Source organism: Tamandua tetradactyla, chromosome 5, assembly GCF_023851605.1.
Source record: "Tamandua tetradactyla isolate mTamTet1 chromosome 5, mTamTet1.pri, whole genome shotgun sequence".
NCBI classification, from domain to species: Eukaryota; Metazoa; Chordata; class Mammalia; order Pilosa; family Myrmecophagidae; genus Tamandua; species Tamandua tetradactyla.
This window is the reverse complement of record NC_135331.1, coordinates 154,309,531-154,327,997: the sequence shown is the minus strand read 5'-3', so window position 1 is coordinate 154,327,997 and position 18,467 is coordinate 154,309,531. Positions and strand designations below refer to the sequence as shown.

At 39.9% G+C, this 18,467-nt stretch overlaps 1 protein-coding gene across 4 annotated transcripts in view; it reads right to left on the bottom strand.

The window, feature by feature from the left end:
• KLHL32 (kelch like family member 32) overlaps nt 1-18,467 on the bottom strand; it is a 277,053-nt gene that overhangs the window by 196,902 nt on the left and 61,684 nt on the right. For all 4 annotated transcript variants that reach the window (XR_013176298.1, XM_077162441.1, XM_077162445.1 and 1 more), the window contains exon 2: nt 16,896-16,983. Coding sequence is in view for 3 of the 4 variants with exons in the window: in XM_077162441.1 (XP_077018556.1) it covers nt 16,896-16,918 (23 nt within the window). In the remaining variant the exon portion in view is untranslated. The remainder of the gene's footprint in view (nt 1-16,895; nt 16,984-18,467) is intronic.

Here is an 18,467-nt window from a genome sequence, read left to right as displayed (position 1 = left end):
CCAACTCACTCCACAGATTGGCAGTGTCATTCTGATTATGGGAATCAGTGTCCTTAGTGCCTTTGAGTCCAGTCAGAGCAGAAAACCATTCATAAAAACCTATTTTTAAGATTCTGTTTCTTAAGAACCATTCCTGGTACCAAGTTGTATTAGTTAGGGTTCTCTAGAGAAACAGAATCAACAGGAAATATTCATAAATATAAAATTTATAAAAGTATCTCACATAACCATGGGAATATAGAGTCCAAAATCTGTAGGGCAGGCTGTGAAGCTGATAATTCTGATGGAGGGTCTAGAGGAACTCCAGAGGAGAGACTCACTGGCCGAAACAGGAAAAGAGACCCTGTCTCTTCTGAATCCTCCTTAAAAGGCTTTCAGTGATTAGATTAAGCATCACTCATTGCAGAAGATGCTCCCTTTGGGGGATTACAAATGGAATCAGCTGTGGATGCAGCTGATGTGATCATGACTTAATTCTATGAAATGTCCTCATAGCAACAGACAGGCCAGCACTTGCCCACCCAGACAAACAGGTACCACCACTTAGCCAAGTTGACACATGAATCTGACCATGAGAGTATGGTATATATGAGTTTTTTCTTTTTATTTCTTTTCCTGGAGTGACACAAATATTCTAAGAAATGATCCTGGTGATGAATATACAACTATGTGATGATATTGTGAGCCACTGATTGTACACCAAGTATGGAATATTCATATGTTACGAATGTTCATGTTTGTATGTTGTTTTGTTTTGTCAATAAAAATGTAAAAAAAAACTAACAAATGCTTCCCACGAAATGCCAGAGGGCAGTCAGAAAGATCTATTGGACATTTTTGACTGGGGGGGCAGCAGAACTACAGAAAAAATGGAAAAAAAAACTTGACAGAAGGTGATAATATAAGGAGCTGTCATGGAAAGGTGGGAGGATTATTTTTGGTTAAAATGTAGCAATGAGTTCTCTATCCTATTATTGACAGCCCCTTTCAACATGAAAGAGTTAGAATGGGCATGGCCCATGGCCCAAATACCCTTAAAGAGTTGGATAGAAAGATCAAAGGTAGTAGTGTAGTTATACAGAGGAGGTAGGGTTTAACAAATGAATATGATAGCTGAATTATTAAATTGATATTTCTTTTAGTCTCCAGTATCTTAGAGCAGCTAGAAGTAAAAACCTAAAATTGTGGAATTGTGAGAAAAAAAGTAGCAATGAGTTTTGAAATGGTTACTGTCATCAAATATTTATCTAGTGTTTCCAGCTATAAGTATATGTAAAATCAGTAATTAAAAACCCCATTAAGAAGAATAATCTTTCTACAAATTTCATGCAGAGCTTAGAATGGAGATTAATTAGTACAGATCTTTCTTTTTTAAATGAGACTCTAGAATTGTAGCAGAAATGTTACAACAGCTAAATTAAGCTTTAGAATGGATTTTGAAAAATCCTTCCCCCCAAAATAACACTTATATATATTTAACGAACACAGGATTTAATAGGCTCCATAAGCATTCTTCTGATTTACAACTATTAATTCATTTAATCTTCATGGCAACTATATAAGGAGGTTCTCTGATTATCTCTGTTTTACAAATAAGAAAATGGAAGGGTAAAGAGCAGGTATTTTGAGACAGATATCACGAAGAACACAATCAAGTAATTCCTTCTCTTGCTTTACAAAAATTAAAAGAAACAAAGGAAAAGAAAAGAAAAAGAAGGATTGTAGGAAGATGGCAGAGTGCCAAGCTCCAGGAATCAGTCCTTCCACCACAACTATTAAACAGGCAGGAACTATCTGATTAACTATTTCAGAACTCCAGAGCCTAGTAAAACACTGGGCAACATCTGGGGAAGAGCAGCAAGAAGAAAATGGTAAACTGTGGTAACTACTAGTGAATTTCACTCTCCACGCAGGGGCTACCATTGCCTGTCCTCCAGCCAATAGGCAGGCAGCAGTGGAGTCTTCCCCTCCAGCTTCTGGTGTAGCTTGCTGGCACCAGAGTGGACTTTAAAGACCTACTTCCCCAAGATTCAAGAGCTCATGTTCCAAAAGGTCATCATGACTCTGATCAGCTACTTCAGATGGCCGGGAGTAGGCTCTGAGAGTGGACATCGTGCCTTGGACAAAAGCAGAAGAGTCTTCAAGACAGTAGTACACTTTCTCAGAACTATGCAAAACATTTAAAATACTGCATTTATGGACCAGTGCAGAATCAAGAAACACAGCTTCAAAGGGCATTCACATTGGGCTGACCTTGATAGGAGGGGTGAACTTGGAAGGAAAGCACCAGCCAAGGAAAAGCAAATTTGCAAGTCCGTGAAAGGCGTTTTCTTAAAACACAATATAGCAAAACTTACAGGATGCAACAAGGGCAGTGGTGAGAGTGAAATTTATCACTCTAAATTCTTATATTAAAAAAAAAAAAGTCTCAAATCAGAGACCTAAATTCAAACTGGAGGATCTAGAAAAACAACAAACTAAACCCAAAGAGAGCAGAAGGGAGGGTAGGGGCCGCCCTGCTCCTTTCTGTGCATGTACCTTATCTTGGGCATGCACTGTGAGTCCTATAGCCAGATCTCCCTTGCCCCTGGCAGTCACTTGACTGCTCTCCCCCAGTGTTGGACGGAGAACTCCGGGAGCCTCCTTAGATGTGCAGGGCAAGTTCTGGGGTAGCAAGTCCCTCAGGCCATGGCCAGACAGACTGGGCCAGACATATATATTCCCAGTATGTGCACAGGGGTTACTCTGCTTCCTCTAGAACTGGGACCACAGATCCACACTGAGCACAGCCTGGCTCAGGCAGAGCAAGTGGGAGTAAGGAAGAGGGGTGGGCCAGGGCACCAGGTGGTCCGACTGCTTTTAAGCTGTCTTTTTTTTTTTTTTGGTGCTTGCCCTGCTATAATAGCCCTTTAGTTGTTTTTCTGAGCTTTGAGAAAGATGTTTCTGCCAGTTTTTGCTGGTTATTCAAAGCTTCTGTGGGGAAACAGAGCCCTGAAGCTTCTCACTTTACCATCTTGACTGGGACAGGGCTCATAACTTCATTTCTCCGTTTTTATATTGCCATAAATGCTGAATAAATATATTTTGAAATCATTTGTAACAGAACAGATGAATATATTCAAATAATTGCCTTAAAATTTTTCCTTACTCATTTTCCAGATAGAGTTCCACAATTCACATTCTTATTATTGAGTCAGTACATGCATTTCAGACATCTATTGACAGAGAATAAATCTTGCCAGAGAAAGAGCAGCTGTAAACTGAAATTTGGCAAAGAATAAAAGAGCTCAGCCCTGAAACAATTCTGATGCTGCACAATTTCACAGGATCATTCAGCTGGGCTTGAAATATTCAAGCTTAAAGAAAACAACATATTAAATATTTAAGACAACACTTGGCACAAGATTCCAAATATTTTGGAACCAATATGTTAGGAGTCCTTTAAAGCAGACACAAATACTGACATTTGGCAAGAAATAAAGGCCTACAAATCAACAAGTTATTATTGCAATTGAAAGTCACTTCCCACACAACTCTCAGATTTCAATCTGCAAAAAACCCTCCACCGTGTAAATTTAAGACACCCATGGCCAGAGAGCACAGCTGAGAAGTGACAGGCTCACTTTATGAAGTCAATAATTATATGTCAAGGAGGATATGAATCAAAGACTATAATGAAACCATGTCTAAATTAAGATGAGGAACAGATACATGCTTGCCAACAGCTCCCTGGGCATCTATAATTTAAACCAAATTAGCAAGCTAACCACACAACTTAGAGTAATGTCCAGCCATTATTTAGGAAATGGAAAAGATAGGAGAAGTACTTTCCCAAAGCTTCCCAAATTAGTAGGAAAACGACAAAGCAGGAGCCACATTTCTTGAGGGAATACTGGTTTGTGCATCATTCTAAAATTGGGAAAGGTCTTGTATGGATGCAGTATTGCCACCTCAAAATTCACAAGTAAGTGCGAGAGTGACCAAGGCTACCCCGACACTCTCTTTGGAGGGTTTCCAAGAGTTGCACTGGCCAACACAGTAGCCACCACCACGTGCGGCTACTGCACACTTGAAATATGGCTAGTGCAAACTAAGATGTGCTGTAAGTGGAATATGCACACTGGATTATGGCAAAATCTCAGTATTTTTATACTGATGATAGCTTAGAATGATAATAGTTTGGATATATTTGGTTAAATAAAGTATACTGTTAAAATTAATTTCACCTGTTTCTTTTTACCTTTTTTTTTTAACTTGGCTGCTAGAAAATTATTATATATATATGTTTTACATTATAGTTCTATTGGACAGGTCTGGTCTACGAGTTCCTAGGGAGACATGTCCCTCTATTTCCTTCCACCTGATCTCTATATGGGCAGGTGTCCCGGACACACTGCCCTTGAAGCAGCTGTGCCTCAATCTAACAGGGGCTCCGCTCGGCCTCTTGTGTAATGTGGGAAGCTACAGACCACTGAGCAGCCGGATCGCTTTCCAGTGATGGGAGGGGGCAGTCATTTGATCCTCTCAGCATTCAGCAGAGTGAAAAATGAATGAGGATGGGCGGCCACGGTGGCTCAGCAGGCAGAGTTCTTGCCTGCCATGCCAGAGACCCAGGTTTGATTCCCAGCCCATGCAAAAAAAAAAAAAAGTGAATGAGGTCTCAGGGAGCAGGACTATTCATGCCTTCAAGCCTCAACCTTCCACACCAAATAATACCTCAAATGCAGAGTAGGCTGTTCAGAGCATCATAAGCCCTACTCACAGTGAAGCACTGCTTTAGTACAAATCACTGAAGTTTGTGTTTATAAAGTCAATATTTTTGATCACAGATAAACTATATTGCCTCTTTTTCACCAAACAAATTTTGGCTGAGTTTGCTGTGCTTTTAAGATATAAATTCCAAGAAGGCTGCATAGTTTTAGGCATCTGCATTTAAAATTTAAAAATTCAAATCTATATCAACACTTACCTAGATAGCCAATACATATGCAAGTAGTTTTCAAGTTAAGATTACCATAATGGTATTATAACTTGGATATTAAAAAAAAATCAAGTAGCATAATGATTCTTGTTTCTCAAATATACTACTTTATGCCAGAAAGAAAAAGACCATCCAAAAAATATGATAGTAGTAAGATTATGTCTGATTATTCTGATTCAGTCTTTGTTATTAAATTATCTAGAGTATCCTAATCACTTCAGTAATGTAGTCAAAATTTTTATACAAACCAAATAATATATTAAAATGACTAAGTGCTCAGGCTATTAAGGACTATAATAAAACTTGATTTTATTTTTGTAGAACGCTTTGTAATACATCCTTTAAAATAAATGCTAACAATTAATAGCAATGGTTAAATAAAAAGTAATTTGCTTAGTGAAAGACTGAAGGGTTCGCAGAAAGGAGCTTAATTATAAATGATGGGTTTTGCTTCATTCTGTCCTTCATCCTTTCACTCAAGAAATATTTATTCAGTCTGTGCCAGTTATTATGCTAGGTAGGCATTAGGGATAAAATGGTGAGCAAACCAGACTTGGTAGCAATCCTCGTGGAACATTCAATTTAGCAGGTCAGCAGTACAATCAAATAATCTGGCCTCCCTGAAGGAGTAGTGCCTAAAATGAAGGTTGAAGGATAAGAACAAGTTACCCCAGTGTGGGGGGGTGATGTGGGGCGGGGGAAGAGAAAAGTTGTCCAGGCAAGGACACATTAAGTGCTACAATCTTATGTTAGGAGGGAGCATGGCCTCTACAAAGTGCCTATGGAACATTAATGGATGGAACCCTGAGGATAAGGGAAACAAACAGAGCAAAGCAGCAGAATCTACTCGGGAGGACTTCTGGGCCAGGTTATCCTACAGACAATGGGAAGTCAAAGAAAAGGTCATTCTGGCTACAGGACCAAAAGCAGCCAGGGAGACTGGGCTGGACTGGAGCAGAACATACTTACCTGTTGTAGTTCAGGTGAGTAACGGACTGGCACCCTGAACTAGAGCATGGGGGTAGAGTTTGGGAGAGGTAAATGGGTTTGAAAGCTATTTAAGAGGGAGAACATACAGGCCTTCCTTGGTGATCGATTGGATACAGGTAGAAGAGAGGGAGGTCCCCAGGAAGACTTCCAAATTTCTGGTTTATACAACTTGATAGTCTCAGAATAGGGATCAGTTGAAGCAGCTCAGGATTGCAAGAGAAGAGTTTGGTTTTAGAGATGTTGCATTGGAGTTGTCTTTAAAATTTCTAGAGTAGATGTCAAATATATCATCTGATCCACGGATCAGGAGCTCGGAGAGAGGTCTTGGACAGAGATGTAAATCTGTGACTCATCTGCACAGAGGGAAGAGAAAAAGAAAAAAAAAGGCCTAATTTTCAAAAGCCCCTCAAATGAGAGGGTTGCTGAGAAGAAGAGAAAGATGAGACTCAAAGCACAGAAGCAGGATTGGGCTTAGCTGTGGAAATGGCAAGTTGCTCCTTGACTACAGTGGAGAGAAAGTAAACTGACCAGAAACACATACTAACACTTTGGGCACTGTTTAGTTTGTTGAATCTAAAGTTTTAGTGGCGGTATCTACCACTGGATAGTGTAGACATGGAAATATGGACAGTTGGATTTATCTAGGTTGGGGTTTTACCCAGCCTCAAAAATACAGGGAGCAAGAGAATTTAAGGATTTAGAAAGAACAATACTGAAATAATAGCCCACGAACCTAAATTGGATGAGAAGCAAAATAAGGGAAAAATTTGATGGACTGATAAAAAAAAAATAGCAGGGCCAGTGGACTAGATATCACAATGACATCAAAGTAAAAGCATAGGGGGGATCCAAGATGGCGTCTTAGTAAGGTACATGCGTCTTAGTTCCTCCGACTCCAAATCAACTAATAGGTGAACAGAAACAGTACAAAACAGCTCCCGGGGCTACAGCAGGGAATGGACACACAGCGTAACCAAGTCTGGGCTGGCTAGTCTGACTGCGAAACTCGGCTGCGGTGAGTGAGATCCCCGAGCGGCGGGCGATTTCCCGAGCAGCCGCAGCTGCGGCGGTCCGAGCTAATCCCTCCCTCCTTCCCAGGCTGGCTGAGAGACTCGGAGAGACAAGCTTCCCAGCCAAGGCGGCCGGCGCCACACTTTTGCGGGCGGCTTCGAGTCTCGGCTTCAAGTCCGCGACTACAAGTCTCGGATCAGAGGGCTATCCAAAGTCTGGGCTGGCAAGTCTGATTGCGAGACTTGGCTGCGGCAAGACCCCCGAACGGCCGCAGCTGCGGCAGTCCGAGCTAATCCCCCCCTCCTTCCCGGGCTGGCTGAGAGACTCGGAGAGACAAGCTTCCCAGCCAAGGCGGCCGGCGCCACACTTTTGCGGGCGGCTGCGAGTCTCGGCTTCGAGTCCGCGACTACGAGTCTCGGATCAGAGGGCTATCCAAAGTCTGGGCTGGCAAGTCTGACTGCGAGGCTTGGCTGCGGCGAGACCCCCAAGCGGCCGCAGCTGCGGCGGTCCGAGCTAATCCCTCCCTCCTTCCCGGGCCGGCTGAGAGTATCGGAGAAGCAAGTTTCCCAAGCCGAGGCAGGCGGCGCCCTTCTTTTGCGGGCGGCTTCGAGTCTCGGCTTTGAGTCCGCGGCTACGAGTCCCGGATCAGAGGGCTATCCAAAGTCTGGGCTGGCTAGACTGACTGCGAGACTCGGCTGCAGTGAGACCCCCGAGCGGCGTGCGATTTCCTGATCAGCGGCAGCTGCGGTGGTCCGAGCTACTCCCTCCCCCCTTTCCGGGCCGGCTGAGAGTATTGGAGAAGCAAGTTTCCCAAGCCGAGGTAGGTGGCACCCCTCTTTTGCGGGCAGCTTCGAGTCTCTGCTTTGAGTCCGCGGATACGAGTCTCAGATAGGAGGGCTATCCAAGCCACGGAAGCCCCCCCACCACGGGAGGCTTCCTGGTCCGGTGGAGAATCCCCCAGGCCCGCTGCGGCCCGCAACCAGCCACAGGGTCCCCTCAAGCCGCGGCAGCTGACGCCCCCACCACGCGCGGCCCCTGAACCAACGGAGAGAATTGGATCCGAAATCCCCAGGCCACGGAGATCGGTGACTGGGGGAGAACCATTCCAAACACTTGAGACAAACGTGTGCCATGTGCGCCACGTACTGGGCAAGATAAGAAAAACAGATCCCAGAGATTTCACAGAAAAATCTTACAACCTTGCTGGGTCCAACACCCAGGGAAATCTGAATAAATGCCCAGACGCCAGCAGCAGAAGATAACTGTCCACGCTCAAAAGATTGAGAATATGGCCCAGTCAAAGGAACAAACCAATAGCTCAAATGAGATACAAGAGCTGAGACAACTAATCCTGAATATACGAACAGAAATGGAAAACCTCTTCAAAAATGAAATCGATAAATTGAGGGAGGACATGAAGAGGACATGGGCTGAACATAAAGAAGAAATAGAAAAACTGAAAAAACAAATCGCAGAACTTATGGAAGTGAAGGATAAAGTAGCAAACATAGAAAAAATAATGGATAGCTACAATGATAGATTTAAAGAGACAGAAGATAGAATTAGTGATTTGGAGGATGGAACATCTGAATTCCAAAAAGAAACAGAAACTATAGGGAAAAGAATGGAAAAATTTGAACAGGGTATCAGGGAACTCAAGGACAATATGAACCGCACAAATATACGTGTTGTGGGTGTCCCAGAAGGAGAAGAGAAGGGAAAAGGAGGAGAAAAACTAATGGAAGAAATTATCACTGAAAATTTCCCAACTCTTATGAAAGACCTAAAATTACAGATCCAAGAAGTGCAGTGCACCCCAAAGAGATTAGACCCAAATAGGCGTTCTCCAAGACATTTACTAGTTAGAATGTCAGAGGTCAATGAGAAAGAGAGGATCTTGAAAGCAGCAAGAGAAAAACAATCCATCACATACAAGGGACCCCAATAAGACTATGTGTAGATTTCTCAGCAGAAACCATGGAAGCTAGAAGACAGTGGGATGATATATTTAAAATACTAAAAGAGAAAAACTGCCAACCAAGACTCCTATATCCAGCAAAATTATCCTTCAAAAATGAGGGAGAAATTAAAACATTCTCAGACAAAAAGTCACTGAAAGAATATGTGACCAAGAGACCAGCTCTGCAAGAAATACTAAAGGGAGCACTAGAGTCAGATACAAAAAGACAGAAGAGAGAGATATGGAAAAGAGTGTAGAAAGAAGGAAAATCAGATATGATATATATAATACAAAAGGCAAAATGTTAGAGGAAAATATTATCCAAACAGTAATAACACTAAATGTTAATGGACTGAATTCCCCAATCAAAAGACATAGATTGGCAGAATGGATTAAAAAACAGGATCCTTCTATATGCTGTCTACAGGAAACACATCTTAGACCCAAAGATAAACATAGGTTGAAAGTGAAAGGTTGGGAAAAGATATTTCATGCAAATAACAACCAGAAAAGAGCAGGAGTGGCTATACTAATATCCAACAAATTAGACTTCAAATGTAAAACAGTTAAAAGAGACAAAGAAGGACACTATATATTAATAAAAGGAACAATTAAACAAGAAGACATAACAATCATAAATATTTACGCACCGAATCAGAATGCCCCAAAATACGTGAGGAATACACTGCAAACAATGAAAAGGGAAATAGACTCATATACTATAATAGTTGGAGACTTCAACTCACCACTCTCATCAAGGGACAGAACATCTAGACAGAAGATCAACAAAGAAATAGAGAATCTGAATATTACTATAAATGGGCTAGACTTAACAGACATTTATAGGACATTACATCTCACAACAGCAGGATACACCTTTTTTTCAAGTGCTCATGGATCATTCTCAAAGATAGACCATATGCTGGGTCACAAAGCAAGTCTTAACAAATTTAAAAAGATTGAAATCACACACAACACTTTCTCGGATCATAAAGGAATGAAGTTGGAAATCAATAATAGGCGGAATGCCAGAAAATTCACAAATACATGGAGGCTCAACAACACTCTCTTAAACAACAACTGGGTCAAAGAAGAAACTGCAAGAGAAATTAGTAAATACCTAGAGGCGAATGAAAATGAAAACACAACATATCAAAACTTATGGGACGCAGCAAAGGCAGTGCTAAGAGGGAAATTTATTGCCCTAAATGCCTATTTCAGAAAGGAAGAAAACGCAAAAATGCAGGAATTAACTGTCCACTTGGAAGAACTGGAGAAAGAACAGCAAGCTAACCCCAAAGCAAGCAAAAGGAAAGAAATAACAAAGATTAGAGCACAAATAAATGAAATTGAAAACATGAAAACAATAGAGAAAATCAATAAGGCCAGAAGTTGGTTCTATGAGAAAATCAATAAGATTGATGGGCCCTTAGCAAGATTGACAAAAAGAAGAAGAGAGAGGATGCAAATAAATAAGATCAGAAATGGAAGAGGAGACATAACTACTGACCTCACAGAAATAAAGGAGGTAATAACAGGATACTATGAACAACTTTACGCTAATAAATACAACAATTTAGAGGAAATGGACGGGTTCCTGGAAAGACATGAACAACCAACTTTGACTCAAGAAGAAATAGATGACCTCAACAAACCAATCACAAGTAAAGAAATTGAAGCAGTCATTCAAAAGCTTCCTAAAAAGAAAAGTCCAGGACCAGACGGCTTCACATGTGAATTCTATCAAACATTCCAGAAAGAATTAGTACCAACTCTCCTCAAACTCTTCAAAAAAATCGAAGTGGAGGGAAAACTACCTAATTCATTCTATGAAGCCAACATTACCCTCATACCAAAACCAGGCAAAGATATTACAAGAAAAGAAAACTATAGGCCGATCTCTCTAATGAATATAGATGCAAAAATCCTCAATAAAATTCTAGCAAATCGTATCCAACAACACATTAAAAGAATTATTCATCATGACCAAGTAGGATTCATCCCAGGTATGCAAGGATGGTTCAACATAAGAAAATCAATTAATGTAATACACCATATCAACAAATTAAAGCAGAAAAATCACATGCTCATCTCAATTGATGCAGAGAAGGCATTTGACAAGATTCAACATCCTTTCCTGTTGAAAACATTTCAAAAGATAGGAATACAAGGGAACTTCCTTAAAATGATAGAGGGAATATATGAAAAACCCACAGCTAATATCATCCTTAATGGGGAAAAATTGAAAACGTTCCCCCTAAGATCAGGAACAAGACAAGGATGTCCACTATCACCACTATTATTCAACATTGTGTTGGAGGTTCTAGCCAGAGCAATTAGACAAGAAAAAGAAATACAAGGCATCAAAATTGGAAAGGAAGAAGTAAAACTATCACTGTTTGCAGACGATATGATACTATACGTCGAAAACCCGGAAAAATCCACAACAAAACTACTAGAGCTAATAAATGAGTACAGCAAAGTAGCAGGTTACAAGATCAACATTCAAAAATCTGTAGCATTTCTATACACTAGCAATGAACAAGCGGAGGGGGAAATCAAGAAATGAATCCCATTTACAATTGCAACTAAAAGAATAAAATACCTAGGAATAAATTTAACTAAAGAGACAAAAGACCTATACAAAGAAAACTACAAAAAACTGCTAAAAGAAATCACAGAAGACCTAAACAGATGGAAGGGCATACCGTGTTCATGGATTGGAAGACTAAATATAGTTAAGATGTCAATCCTACCTAAATTGATTTACAGATTCAATGCAATACCAATCAAAATCCCAACAACTTATTTTTCAGAAATAGAAAAACCAATAAGCAAATTTATCTGGAAGGGCAGGGTGCCCCGAATTGCTAAAAACATCTTGAGGAAAAAAAACGAAGCTGGAGGTCTTGCGCTGCCAGACTTTAAGGCATATTATGAAGCCACAGTGGTCAAAACAGCATGGTATTGGCATAAAGATAGATATATCGACCAATGGAATCGAATAGAGTGCTCAGATATAGACCCTCTCATCTATGGACATTTGATCTTTGATAAGGCAGTCAAGCCAACTCACCTGGGACAGAACAGTCTCTTCAATAAATGGTGCCTAGAGAACTGGATATCCAAATGCAAAAGAATGAAAGAAGACCCATATCTCACACCCTATACAAAAGTTAACTCAAAATGGATCAAAGATCTAAACATTAGGTCTAAGACCATAGAACAGTTAGAGGAAAATGTAGGGAGATATCTTATGAATCTTACAATTGGAGGCGGTTTTATGGACCTTACACCTAAAGCAAGAGCACTGAAGAAGGAAATAAATAAATGGGAACTCCTCAAAATTAAACACTTTTGTGCATCAAAGAACTTCATCAAGAAAGTAGAAAGACAGCCTACACAATGGGAATCAATATTTGGAAACGACATATCAGATAAAGGTCTAGTATCCAGAATTTATAATGAGATTGTTCAACTCAACAACAAAAAGATAGCCAACCCAATTACAAAATGGGAAAAAGACTTGAATAGACACCTCTCAGAGGAGGAAATACAAATGGCCAAAAGACACATGAAGAGATGCTCAATGTCCCTGGCCATTAGAGAAATGCAAATCAAAACCACAATGAGATATCATCTCACACCCACCAGAATGGCCATTATCAACAAAACAGAAAATGACAAGTGCTGGAGAGGATGCGGACAAAGAGGCACACTTATCCACTGTTGGTGGGAATGTCAAATGGTGCAACCACTGTGGAAAGCAGTTTGCGGTTCCTCAAAAAGCTGAATATAGAATTGCCATACGACCCAGCAATACCATTGCTGGGAATCTACTCAAAGGAATTAAGGGCAAAAACTCAAACAGACATTTGCACACCAATGTTTATAGCAGCGTTATTTACAATTGCAAAGAGATGGAAACAGCCAAAATGTCCATCAACAGACGAGTGGCTAAACAAACTGTGGTATATACATACGATGGAATATTATGCAGCGTTAAGACAGGATAAACTTATGAAGCATGTAATAACATGGATGGACCTAGAAAACATTATGCTGAGTGAGTCTAGCCAAAAGCTAAAAGACAAATACTCTATGGTCCCAATGATGTGAATTGACACTCGAGAATAAACTTGGAATATGTCATTGGTAACAGAGTTCAGCAGGAGTTAGAAACAGGGTAAGATAATGGGTAATTGGAGCTGATGGAATACAGACAGTGCAATAGGACTAGATACAAAAACTCAAAAATGGACAGTACAATAATACCTAATTGTAAAGTAATCATGTTAAAATACTGAACGAAGCTGCATCCGAGCTATAGGTTTTTGTTTTGTTTTGTTTTGTTTGTTTTGTTCTTATTATTATTACTTTTATTTTTTTTCTCTATATTAACATTCTATATCTTTTTCTGTTATACTGCTAGTTCTTCTAAACCGATGCAAATGTACTAAGAAACGATGATCATGCATCTATGTGATGATGTTAAGAATTACTGATTGCATATGTAGAATGGTATGATGTCTAAAAAAAAAAAATGGTCAGCACAATACTGCCTAATTGTAATGTAATTATGTTGGAACGCTGAATGAAGCTGCATCTGATCTATAGTTTTTTTTTGTTTTGTTTTGTTTTCTCTTATATATTTTTGTACTTTTTATTTTTATTTGTGTTTTCTCTCTATGTTATCACTTTATTTCTTTTTCTGTTGTCGTGCTATTTCTTTCTCTAAATCGATGCATATGTACTGAGAAATGATGACCATACACCTATGTGATGATATTAAGAATTACTGATTGCATATGTAGAATGGATTGATTTCTAATGTTGTGTTAGTTAATTTTTTTAATTAATAAAAAAAAAAAAGGGGGGCAAAACAAGGGGGCGGGGGGCAAACATTGCAAGTGAAGTCACTGCACTTCCTCCTACGTGGGACATGACATCTAGGGGTGAAAGTCTCCCTGGCATCTTGGGATCAACAATTCCATTCTGACCAAAAGGGGGAAAAGAAGTATAATAAAGTGTCGGTGGCTGAGAGCACATAAAGTTGAAAGGTTACTCAGGAGGTTGCTCTTACAGAAGCTTCAGGTAGACCTTGCTACCTAACATAACCTGCCAAACATCAACCAGGACCACTCCAGCCAATCCTAAAGAACACCTAGGGCAAACTATAAGATTCCACAAGGGTTCCATGCACTAGAATAACTTTCCAGAAACCTACAAACTCCAGATGGGTCCCTGGACCAGATAAGTCCTGAAACCTAGAGAGCCCAGCCTCTCCAGAACATCTGTTAGTTCCATCTCCCTATTCTATATTAGTGACAAACCATTCCAATATGAAAAAGTTAGAATGACCATAGCCCAAAGACCCCTAAAGAGAAGGATAGAAAGATAAAAGGTGATGGTCGAGTTACACAGTGAAGACAGGATTTAACAAATGAATATGAATGCTGAATAATTAAACATATCTCTTTTAGTCACCAGTATCTTAGAGCAGCAAGAAGTTAAAACCTAAAATTGTGGAATCTTAACCCATGTCAAATTCTGAAATATGTTCTACAACTAATCGTGGTGCTGAGCTTTGAAATTTATTGCTTTTTTGCATATATGTTTTTCACAAAAGAAAAAATTTTATTGTGGTGATAAAATATTTAAGCCCTTTAGCCTCCTATATTCTGGAGCAGCTAGAAGGAAAAATCTGAGAGGATCATATGGTAGCCCATGACAAACTCTGGGATCTGTCCTGTAACAACTTGAAGAGTACTTTGAAAACTATTGCTTTTTTCTTTCTTTGCTTACTATATATGTTATACTAGACAATAAAAAAGTTAAAAAAAAAAAAAAAAAAGTAAAAGCATAGTAGGGGCACGTAAATCAGCAAGCTAGAAGGAACCATAAGAGTAAAGTAGTGATTTCAGAAATAAAGCAACTAACTACCAGGTATGATGAAGTTCAAGGTGTGACAATGGGGGTGGGTGGTTGAGAGGAGGGATAAGATGGTTCTTGAAATGAATCTAAGACATTATGTGGACATTATGGGTGCTGGGAAGTTCTCAAAGGTTTGGTATGAGCAACAAGACTTTAAACCAGGTACCAAAGCATTCAGTGAATGAGGGGAAATTACCTTGCCAACAATGGGGAGGAGGAGAGGATGACAGAACTGAAGGGCAAAACCTTCGGAAGGTCATGTTTTTCTTGTTGTTGATTTCTCTAACAACCAGTTTGAATAGAAATGATCAAGAAACAAAACTGTGTTCCAGCATTCCCGATCCATGCCTGAAATACATGAGGTATGAGGAAATAATACCACAACTTGAGAGGGCTATAGGAAAAGTGCTGCCTCAAGGGAGTGTGGGTTGTAGTGAGGTCAGGAAGGTGAGCAGAGTTTTTGGAGGTGAGGGAGATGATTGAGGAAAGCATACATGCTCATGGTAGAACAGTTCCACAGGAAGCAATGGAAAGGTTTGGGAGGTAGGGGAGGATGGGAGTGGGTCTCAGCATAGAAGGAGAGACAGTAATGGAGATGATGGTGCCATGGAGGACAGATGGCAGTGGGATGCAGGCTGAATAAAAAGAACAGAGACGGCACATTTAAAGCAAAAAAAAAATTGAGAACATATACCGATTCTGGTAGCCAAAGGATTTATTTCACTTGCTGAGATGGTGGTAGACCAGATGCCATGGTCTCCACATTCTATATTGTCTGGATTACAGACTTAGGGCAGGTTTCTCAGCCATGACACTATTGACATTTGAGGCCAGATCATTCCTTTTGGGGGGGAGGGGGCTGTCCTGTGCAGTAGAGGATGTTTAGCAGCATCAGGCCTGGCCATTACCCACTAGATTTCCAGTAACACCCCAACCCAAGTTGTGACAACCAGAAACATCACTAGACACTGCCCAGTGTTCCGTTGGGGGCAAAAATCATCCCCACTGAGAACCAGAGGACTTAGAACCACAGGCTGGCACAGGGAAGGCAGAGGCACTACATCTGCCATCATTCCCAAATACATTTGCAAAACTAGCCATCTCCCACAGCTTCAGAGCCATGGAAGGAAGCCAGTCTGGTTATTAACTGGACATACCCAATTCTTAACCTAGAAATAAACATTCCCCAGGTTTTATCACCTCCCTTATTCTTGGCTCTTAATATCTTTATAACTGTTTCCATAAAACAAACCCACCTTCCAAGGATGACGGAGGTCTGCCTATGTTGAGGGTTTTCAGACCAATGCCCTTTATTCTCTCCTGGGATGTCTCACAGTCTGGGAATCCGCAAGCTTCCCTCTGCCTCAGGGTGTCGCCCCAGGTCACCCCATCCTTCTTCAGTTTTCAGAACGCTTCCTCGGGAAGGCCTCCCATCACTGAATCTGTCCCTGCACTTTTCTGTCTAATTACTTTTCACAGTTATATTCACATTGGTATTGGTACAAATTTATTTGTTTGATGAATGCTCCCCCCATAGAATATATGTTTCATGAGGGAAGAGATGTCTCTCTTTTATTCACTGCTGCATCCCCAGGACCAAGTAGAGTGTTTGATCCAGTAATTATCTATTAAATAAATTACAAAAAGAAAACAATATGAGCATTCTGAGAGTGTTACAGTCCCCAAAGTGACTGCTTTAAAGGGATAAGATTTTTATATATGTGTAGTTTTTTTAATCATATATTTTTATAGTAGTATATCTGTGTTAGAAGGAAGGCAGTATCCTAAATAAGATAAAAAGAGTATCACGCAAAGAATCATGAAACATATCTAGGTTTGATCAGGACTAGGACACAACATTTAGCCCTTGAGCTACTAAAATGACAAAAGCTCTTACAGTTTGTTTAATTCACTCAAATATGCATTGAGCACCTATACTCAGTGCTTGGTCTTGGAATGTTCAGTCTGACCATTTCAGGACTCTCAACACCAAGAGAGGACATATCCTACAAGGTGTACCTGAGACAACGTTCAGACGGCATTCTCCAGTTGGGTTCCCAGGGATCTCAGCCTTAGAAGTTTGCAGAAGAATCGGCCAGCATTCCAGCTGAATAAAAAGAAGAAGGAAAAGCACATTGAGCTAAATGTGACAAAGCACACCCCGGACCTTCACGATGCTAATGTTTTTAGAATCCCAAAGAGGAATCATGGCGAGTTTTATATTCAAGATACAACATTCTGACTCAATGCTCTTTAACAAGCAACACTTGTTTTCTCTGCCAAACTCACTAGTGAAACAGTGTTATGTTATTCCTATCAGTTAGATAGAAAAGGAGAGAATAAAAGCAGATATGTTCAAACTCTGGGAAAGAATAGTTTGGCTTATCCTTGGATATGGGAGACTGAACCAGAGGTTCCCCTTTGTTGGGAACAGAAAAATCATTCCTGGCTACACATTCCTTCCTTGTTACACAAAATGGAACATTTACCCCTTGAAGACTGTAAACAAACCATCACATTATTAGCTACTGATTAGTAAGGAACTGATTGAAATCTGAGACTGGAAATACAACAGGTCTTCCTAATGGAACTCCATAGACTCGATAATCATGTAGCTGTAATTTTTATCCCATCTACAGGAGCTGAAAATGTAATTGCCACAGCAGATATATTAACCACCTTTGGTGCTCGGGCATTAAATGACAGCTATCACTGTATAACTCTAATAAATGTAGAAACAGCTTTACTGCTCAAACCAGTACTACAAAATAGAATGGCCCTAGATAGCCTCTCTGCCTCACAAGGGGGAACTTGTGCTACAGTCAAAATAGGATGTTGTTCCTATATTCTTGATGAATCTGGTAATATCTCTTTTCTCCTAGATTACTCAAATGATCAGTTTCGGGCTATGAGTATTCCATTTGATAAATTTCTCTGATCTGTTCAGTTGGTTACCTTAAGAAATAGGGTCATAGTTATGGACTCTTCTTCAGACTGTGCTTGGAATCTCCTCACTTGTTTTACCTATTCTTGTTGCAGTTAAAGGCATTTTGACTTCATATGCTCAAATTATAACTCAAACGTGTATAAGACTTTCAATTTTTGTTTGTACCCTTTCTCACATTGCTGAACTTTCAAAGACTAGAAAGTAGGATGCATTTAAGAATCAACCATAACTAAGAAGAGATTGAAGTAAAAATTAAAATACCAGATAGCCAAAGAGAAAAATTAATGTTTGTTGAAATAAATTTTACAAAAAGTCTAACTCACATAATACTAGCTGACTTGTCATTTTCAGAGATTTTACTTTCCTTTCAAACATGAATACTAGTGAAATTAAGCTGAAGTCAAGTATCCTCTTGGCTAAGTGTCTAGAGAAAGATGATTTCTATTCAAGGAGCAGATATCTCACAGTTAGATGAAAAAAGTAACAGGATGAAAATCGTTAGGAAATGGAAAACAGATTCTTACAGGAGCTTCAGGATTAACATAATTGGAAATATATAACAGGATGAAGTTGTCAGCCTTGATGTTGTTCTTTGGCTATGTTCTCATTTAACTCACCCCCCTTTTGTTTTTATCTCTGATGTA